At 43.8% G+C, this 9440-nt stretch overlaps 1 protein-coding gene across 3 annotated transcripts in view; it reads right to left on the bottom strand.

Annotated features, from left to right (window-relative positions):
- The window catches only part of SGSM1 (small G protein signaling modulator 1), an 83455-nt gene that overhangs the window by 54330 nt on the left and 19685 nt on the right, over positions 1-9440 (bottom strand). For all 3 annotated transcript variants that reach the window (XM_039861803.1, XM_039861805.1, XM_039861804.1), the window contains exon 3: positions 838-913. In XM_039861803.1, coding sequence (XP_039717737.1) covers positions 838-913 — 76 coding nt within the window. The remainder of the gene's footprint in view (positions 1-837; positions 914-9440) is intronic.

Genomic DNA, 9440 nt, shown 5'->3' with positions numbered 1-9440 from the left:
CACACATCATTGGGGTCCCAAGTCATGGCATGTGCTAAGCATGTTGCAGGCCTATGGGTGATGTCCCCAGCCACCTGGGCGGAAGCTGACAGGGCTCTACGTAGGGCCAAAATCAATGAGACGGGAATTATAGCATGCTCTTTATTATGAGACACTCTGATCATGAAATAAAAAGCTTTTTAGGGAGAAAGACAGAAATGCTCCACTTATATGTACACAGTGATTATTAGCTGAATCCTAACTTCAAAGACATGCAAAACATGTATCTCTAGGCATTGTGAAAGTACAGTAAGAATCTGGCAGCGCGGGTATTTCTGGAACCTCGTGAGCATAGCTGGTTCAAGGAGAGAAGTGTGAGTCACGCTCTGAGCTCCGGTCCTGCCTTCTTTGCTGAGCCAGCTGGACACGATCCCTCAAGATGTGTTGATGGCTCTTAATTCCCTATTTTTTTTAAGTCCCCATTTATCCTCTCCCTTTACTTGGCAACAACCATAGGCAGAGCTCAGAAAGGACGTGGAGCTCCTTCCTCAGAGGCAAGACCGACACTTAGGGGAGGGTCAGTGTCAACTGAGCCCAAGGACAGAAAGCCAGTCCCTCCAATGTTAACCCTGATTACCTCTTCACGGGCTACAGAGGTCACGCTTAATTTCTTCTCTAGAATTTTCTGTATTTCCAAATTCCCTAATGAAGTGCCTTCGGAATCAAAAGAATTTCAGAGTTACAAAGCAAAAAAGGAAAAAAAAAATGACGTGGGAACCCCTGTTCAGACATGCCACTTCCCCAAGGCAGCCCATGGAGAAAGAAGCCAACTTTCAAGGCCACAAGCCACAGACTCACCACAGAAGGAGATGATGTGGCTGCTGTCTTCGTGGACAAACTTCCGTGTGACGGCCTCCTCCATGATCTGCTTCACCTGGAAAGGAAGTCAGCTAGAGGGGAGACCCCCCAAAGCAACCCAGGAGACATTCCGATAACCACTTTCCTTCCACTCCCTCCTCACTGCATCTTCTGTAGGTCCAAGGCCTGTGGCCTGTGACAGCTCCACACTCACATTTTATTGAATTAGTTTTTTCGGCTCTTCACATGCCAGGCTTCTTCTCAGGTGTCAAACAAAGTGTCATCTCCTTCCCTGGCGACATGATCTAAGGTAGCCCTCCCCACACCTCTATCCATTCCTTATTATAGTTCCCCTGTTATAGAGTACTTATACTATTCCTGTGCTATGTGTTTGTTTACTGTCTGTCTCCCTCTTCTGGAATATACGATCCCTGAGGGCACAGCCTCGTCTGCCTTGTTCAGTGTTGCAACTATGGAGCCTAGAACAGTGTGTGGTGCATAGCGGGTGCTCAACAAATATTTTCTAAATGAGCGACTGAATGAGTGAAAACAGGTATCTAAAAGAATCAGGAGGGTGTTGTGTGAAAAATCAGCCCTGGAATTTGGCAGACCTGGGTTCAAATTCCTGATTGGGCCCCTACCAGCTGGATTTGTGATCTTGTCTTGGGTACCGGAGGCTCAGCCAGGTGAGACAACTCACCAGAGAAGTGGAGCTGGCCCAGAGTGGAGATGGAACTCCAGCCCGCGCCTGACTCCCAGGCTGAGTGCTTTTCCTACCATCCTCAGCCACTCAACAAATCTTGCTTGAGCACCTCTAATGTGCCAGGCACAGGGGACCCAGTGCTGAAAGGGCCACTGTGACCCTGCTCATGGAGATGACCCTGTGGTGGCCTGAACACCCTCCGGCTCTGCTACATTCTGGGCCTCATTCTGCCTAAAGTCCCTGTGGGGCTTTAGCAAAGTGTGTCTCTGCTCTGGGCCTCTGTTTCCCCACTTGAGGTTGAGGAGATCAGAAGAAACAATCTCAAAGGCCCAGCACGATATCAGTGGGGCTGTGATGTGGGTGTGAAAGGAGAAAGGTCCTGAAACCCCCCGATCCAGCAGACCCCCATTCCTTTCCTGGCAGCCTTGTGGCCCACTCAGACAGGGTGGGACAGCACATCAGTGTACCCATCTGAGAGCAGTCTCAGGCTCTCACTGCCCCTCTGCCCTTTCCTTCTGGTTCCTTCTGGTTCTGGAGGGGAAGACAGACCTCAGAGCATGCATGGCCATATTCTCTGGAAAAACACATGGTAGTCAGAGCTGGCACACCACCCCTGCCCACCACAATCAAATCAGCACTCTCTCCGTGAACAGCTGCTGACCTCTGAGCTCAGAAGCTCCAAGTGGGGCTGGCCAGGCAGCATTTCTAAGCCTGAAAACGATTCAGCCAGGCCTGTGGAATTGGCCCCATTTATGGATGCAGAAACTGAGGCTCACAGAGGCACACTGGCCTGCCCAAGGCCATGTAGCTAGGACACAGAATCCCAATTTATAAAAGTTTTTCTATCTTGTTTCCATCTGCCATATCTTGATCCCTCTAGCTACTAGCTGTGTTTTCTTGGGCAGACCACGTCACCTCTCTGAACCTTAGTTTTCTCATTGGATAAAAGGATGATAAGAATAGCACCTGCCTCAAGGGGCTGTGGAGGACAAGAAAATGCACACCTTTTGCTGAGCACAGAGCCTGGAGCACAGCGTACCTGCAAAAATGTTAGCTGCATGCATGCATCACCCTGCCTAGAACCTCACCTGGACTCCTTTACTGTTACTCTGGTCCTGGCTGAAATATTACCTGTTCAAGCGACTAAATTCCCACAGTGGCTGCTTTTAGAACACTCATCATATTTATAATGATTTCATCAATACCTGTCCTTCCTGCTGGGCTGGGACCCCATGAGGGTGAGCACTGTGTCTCCCCATTTTATAGCTCTGGTTCTAGCACATGGTAGATGCTCAATAAAGCTCTTTCTGTTTGAAGAATGAATGGCCTGAAGGCTCACGATTGACTTCTGCTTGGGTAAAATATTTTAGCTAAAAAAAAAAAATGCTTTCCTGTCACTATAATCTGGGTAAATAGAGCAGCAGCATTATTATCACTGTTTGTCAAGGGAGGAAACAGAGGCACAGAGAGGTGGTGTACCTTGCCCAGGGTCACACAGCTGGTGAGGAGTGGAGCCAGGGCTTAGATCCAATTTTGTCTGACTTCCAGGGCTGAATTCCTTTTACAACACGCCATTGAGCCCACATGGTCTCAGAGCATTTGCCCACCACTTTCCCTTCCCCAGGTACCTGCCTCCTTCTTTCCTTTGCTCCCCTGAGGCAGGGCACAGTGATGCCGGCCTCTAACTCAGTGTCTGAGAACCTGCTAGATGGGGTTGCTAAGCATCCAGATATGGACATCCCTCGGGACTAGAAGTGTGGAGGGAGTGAGTTCAGGCTAAGTAGCGGAGGGTAGTGGACTGTGTGGAAGGCGTGGTGGGAGGACATGGTGTCCAGGCAGCTGGGTCAGGAGTACTTTCAGAGAAGCACAGTGGGTAATTAAGAGCTAAGGCTTTAGGGCCAGACAGGCCTGGGTTCAAATCCTGACTCAGTCACTTACTAGATGTAGGACCTTAGCAAATTCCTTTACCTAGTACCAACTACTACTGAGTCAATAAAATCTGTTGCTTCTGTCCTCAGAGTATACCCAGAGTCTGTCCATTTCTCATCTCATCCACCAGCACCTCTTGGAACCAACTGAGGTCCAAGCCATAAAGTGCGACCTGGTCCAGATCACATCTGTCACCAAGTCATCTTTCTTGTCCAAATCACATCTCTCCTGGATCAGCATGGTAAATTCTTATTCATCTGCTTGCATCCACCTCCTAGAGGCTCATCTTAACATAGCCATAGGATCTTGTTAAAAGATATGTCAATAGACCAACCAAACAGAAGATCAATAAGGAAACAGAGGACTTAAAAAACATTATAGAACAACTGGACCTAACAGACATACAGAACCCTCCCCAACAACCGCAGAATACACATTCTTCTCAAGTACATATAGGACATTCTTCAGGATAGAACATATTTTATGACACAAAACAAGTCTTGACAAATTTAAAGACTCACATCATACAAGGCATCATTTCTGATCATGGTGGAAAAAAAAAACTAGAAATCAACGGCATAAGTAAAAATTAATCAACACACTCTTAAACAACCAATGAATCAAAGAAGAAATCACAAGAGAAAAAAGCAAACATCTTGAGACAAATGTAAGTGAAAACACAGCAAACCAAAATCTATGAGATACAATGAAAGCAGTGCTAAGAGGAAAATTTAGATCTGCTAATGCTTACGCTAAAAGAAGAAAGATCCCAAATCAACAATCTAAATTTATGCCTTAAGGAACAATAAAAAAGAGTAAACTCAATCCAAAGCTGGCAGAAGGAAAGAAGTAATAAGCATCAGAGCAGAGATAAATGAAATAGAAAATAGAAAAACAATAAATTTACAAAATCAAGTGTTGGTTCTTCAATAAGATCAGCAAAATTGACAAACCTTTAAGCTAGATTAAGAAAAAATGATAGCAGACTCAAATAACTAAACTCAGAGTTGAAAGAGGACACATTACAACCAATGCCACAGGAATAAAAAGGATTATAAGGAACTACTATAAAAAATTGCATGCCAATTAATTGGATAATCTAGATAAAATGGATAAATAACGAAAACCCATGATTTACCAAAATCTGAACATACTTAGAAGCAGCAAGGAGACTGAATCAGTAATCTAAAATCTCCCAACAAAGTAAAGCTCAAGACCAGATGGCTTCACTGGTGATTTCTGCCAAGCATCTAAAGAATTAACACCAATCCTCCTCAAACTCTTCCAAAAAAAAAAAAAAACTGAAAAGGAGAGAATATGCTCAAACTCCTTCTATAAGGTCAACACTAACTTGAAACCAAAGTCAGACAAGACACTACACAAAAACTATAGACCAATACCTGCAATGAATATTGATGCAAAAATCCTCAACAAAATGTTAACAAATTGAATTTAGCGACATGTTAAAAGAACTGTACACCATAACCAAGTGTGATTTAGTGCTAAAATGCAAAGATGGTTCAACATACAAAAATCAATCCATGTAATATGCCACGCCAATATAGTGAAGATAAAAATACCATAATCATTTCAGTTTATCAGAGAAAGCATTTGAAAAATTCAACACCCTTTCATCATAAAAACAGTCACCAAACTGAGAACAGAAGGAAACTATCTCAATAAAGACTACATATGAAAAACCCAGAGGTACCATCATACCCAATGAAGAAAGACTGAAAGCTTCTCCTCTAAGTTCAGGAACAAAGACAAAGACAAAGACAAAGCTGCCTGCTCTCACCTATTTCATTTAACATAGCACTGGAAGTCCTAGCCAGATACATTAGGCTAGAAAAAGAAATAAAAGGCATGCAAATTGAAAAGGAAGAAGTAAAATGATCTCTGCAGGTGACATGATCTTAAATATAGAAAACCCTAAAGATTCCACATACATACAAAATTCTTAGAGCTAATAAACAAAGTCACCGAAGTTGCAGGGTACAAAATCAACACATGAGAATCAGCTGCATTTGTAGACACTAATGATGAACAATCCGAAAAGGAAATTTTTAAAAATTCCATATACAATAGCATAAAAAGAATAAAATATTATGAATAAATTTAACCAAGGAGGTAAAAGACTTGTATACTGAAAACTATAATGCATTGCTGATAATTTTAAAAGATACAAATAAATAGAAACCCATTTCATGTGTTCATAGATTACAAGACTTAATATTGTTAAGATGTCAATATTATCCAAAGCAATCTACAGATTTAGTGTGATTCCTATCAAAATCCCAATGGCATTTTTCATTTTTGCTTTTTGTTTCTTTTTTCAGAAACAGAAAAATCCATACTAAAATTCATATGAACTCTCAAGGAACCCTAATTAAGCAAAATAATTTTGAAAAAAAAGAATAAAAGTTGGAGGTCTCACAATTCCTGACTTCAAAACTTATTATAAAACTACAATAATCAAAACAGTGTGGTACTGGCATAAAAACAGACATGAAAAATGGAAGAGAACAGAGAACCCAGAAACAAACCCTCACATTTACGGTCAAATGATTCCAAAAAGGTGCTAAGACTATTTAATGAAGAAAGGACAGTCTCTTCTGAAAATGGTACTGGGAAAACTGGAAATCCAGATGCCAAAGAATGAAATTGGACCCTTACCTATGCCACGAACACAGTCAACTCAAAATGGATCAAAGACCTCAATTTAAGAGCTAAAACTATAAAAATCATAGAAGAAAATATAGGGGAAAAACTTCATAACATTGGGTTTGCCAATGATTTCTTAGATATAACGCCAAAAGCAAAGGCAACAAAAGTAAAAAGAGATGAATTGGACTACATTGAAATAAAAAAAATTCGTGCATCAAAGGACACATAAACAGAATGAAAAAGGCAACCCATGGAATAGGACGAGATATGTGCAAATCATGTATCTGACGAGAAGTTTAATGTCCAGAATATATGAAGAATTCCTATGACTCAATGGCAACAAAAAACAACCTGATATTAAAATGGGCAAAGGATTTGAATAGACATGTCTTTGAGGATGTGAAAGTGGCCAACAAGCAAATGAAGATGCTTAACATCACCAATCAGTAGGGGAATGCAAATCTAAACCACAACGAAATAACATCTCCCACCCATAAGGATGGCTATCAAAAAACAAACAAACAAAAAAAAACGAGTGTTGGTGGGAAAAAAACTGTGCACGGTTGCTGGGAATGTAAAATGGTGCAGCAGCTGCTATGAAAAACAGTAGGGCACATCCTCAAAAAATGAAACATATTTACCATAAAACCCAGCAATTCTACTCTGGGTATGTACCCAAAAGAACTGAAAGCCGAGTGTTAAACAGAGATTTGTACAGCCACGTCCATGGCAGCACTGTTCACAACAACCAACAACTGTCCACTGAAGGATGAATGCATAAACAAATGTGGTATATTCATACAATGGAGTCTTAGCCTTAAAAAGGAAGGGAATTATAATGCATGTTACAAGGATGAACCTTGAGCACATCATGCCAAGTGATATAAGCCAGTCCATAAAGAGACAAAGACTTATATGAGGTACCTAGAGTAGTCGAATTCAGAGAGACAGATGCCAGAATGGTGGTTGCCAGGGGCTGGGTGGGTGGCGGGGAGAATGGGAAATTATTGTTCAACGGTATTATTGTTTAATGGATAGATAGTTCCAGTTTTGCAAGATGAAAAAAGTTCTGGCCATTGGCTACACAACAATATGAATTACTTAATACTACTGAACTTAAAAATGGCTAAGAAGGTAAAATTTATGTTCTGTGTATTTTGCCTCAATTTAAAAAAACTGGGTATGTTATATGTTAATATAGTATAAATAAATGAATATTTTTCAGTTAAAAAAAAAAACAGGGTAAGTCAGACCACATCCTTCTTCTGTTCAGAGCCCTCCCATGGCTTCCAACACACCTGGGGTGACAGCCCAAGTCTTTACCATGGCCCAGGGGTGCTGCATGACCTGGACTGACCACTGACCTCCTGGCCTCCCTCACCCCACTGTTCCCACCACTCACTCCACAAGGCTGCACACACCTTCTCCTTGTCCGCCCAGGGCAGTGAGCACAGTTCCGTCCCATGGCCCTTGCGCTTGCTGCTCCCTTTACTGGGATGCTCTATTCCCGGAAATCTACATGGTTCAACTCTTCACTCAAATGTCACCTTCCCTGATCATCCTATTTAACAGTGCAGCCCCCACCCCACCCAACACTTGACGAACTCCTTTTCTGCTTATTTCTCTCCACAGTGTTTTATCATCACCTCTAACGCGCTACATATTTTGGTTATTTGTTGCTGGCATGTCTGATTTCATGGACTCATATGCTTTACGAGGTCATGAATTCCACATTCCATAGAACACCACTGCCCTATTTTCAAGATCTAGAAGAGCACCTAGCACATAGTAGGCACTTGCTAAGTATCTGCGGGATGAATGCATACCACTTAGGGTGAAGTTTAAATGAGGCAATATAGGTAAAGCACTCGGTATGTGCTCAATAAACAACAACGTGTTGACGACAGCTGTGCTGCCCGGAAACAAGTCACATGTGGTCTGTGCATCCGACTTCCCTGCTCGTCAAACACAGTAGTGCAGGTAAAATCAGGTTAAAGAGAAACAAGATTAACCTTGCAAGGAGGGGTCTTGGGAACCCTGATTTATGACTGGTTTGTCAGAAAGTACAGATGACAACCTGAGACTTGCAATGGGCATCTCAAGAGAGTGGGAGTGGTCTTGTGAGACCGAGCCTTGAACCTGTGGGATCTGAGGCTATCTCCAGGCAGATAATGTCAGCACTGAGTTACAATGTAGGACACCCAGTTGGTGTCGGAAGATCGTCTGATATGTCAAAAACCTACACGTCCAGTGTCGGAAGTAGCAGGTGGCAACAGGGTGAGAAGAAAGAAGAAAGAGTGTGTTCTTTCAACTCACTGACTCTGCACAGGAAAGTCAGGTACCACCAGGCTGGTCTACTTCACAGCTCCAGCAGAAGGAACTGCCCCTCTCTTATCCTGAGTCAGAGTGGGGACAGCTGTGGGGGTGAATGCTGACGTGGCTGACCACCCCACGCAGGCCCAGCTCCTTCCAGTGGCTGGCCCTCTCTTAGCAGATTGTAGTCCTCCTGCCAATGTCCTCCTGTTGCTTGGAGGCAGCCATCTGCCCGTCACCCTCCAGAGTGGCTCTGACGCAGGGGCCCCGCCACCTGCCCATGTCCTTCCCTGTGGTAAGTACAGAGACCGCCAGGGCCCATCTGCGCCATCCACAAAAGGAAGCTGTGAGCTTCCTCAGGACACATGAAAAACACCCCAGCTTAAAGTTCTGGCTCGGTACCAATTAGTAGGTGCTCTGAGGCCGGCACTGCCCCTCAGGGTCTCGGTTTACCTTTCTGGCCTCAGCGACTTGCCCAGCGCTCACTTTCTAGGAGGCCCTAACCTCCTTCTGTCCCTTTCCCTTGTCAATCCTCTTCTGCCCTTCTTTCTGATCCTGAAAACTGCCACCTCTCCCAGGGTTATGGGCTAAATTTCATCCCCCTCAATTCATATGTTGACATCCTAACCCCTAGGACCTCAGATGTGGTTGTACTGGGAGATGAGACCTTTACAGAGGTGACTAAGTTACGACGAGGTCATCGGAGTAGGCCCTAATCCGATGTGACCAGTGTCCTTATAAGAAGAGGAAATCTGAAGACGGTTACAAGGCGAAGACGTGAGGACGTGAAGACGCGGGGAGGAGACGGCCGTCTGTCAGCCAAGAGAGGCCAGGAGCGGACCCTTGCCTCGCGGCCCTCAGAAGGAGCCCTGCTGACACCGTGATCTTGGGCCTCCAACCTGCACAACTTTGAGAACATAAATTTCTGTCATTTAAGCCACCAAGTGTGTGGCACCCTGTTATGGCAGTCAGAGAAGACTAATATCACACG

This window comes from Pteropus medius, unplaced genomic scaffold (assembly GCF_902729225.1).
Source record: "Pteropus medius unplaced genomic scaffold, Ma_sr-lr_union100, whole genome shotgun sequence".
NCBI lineage: Eukaryota > Metazoa > Chordata > Mammalia > Chiroptera > Pteropodidae > Pteropus > Pteropus medius.
This window is presented reverse-complemented; position numbering and strand designations above follow the sequence as displayed.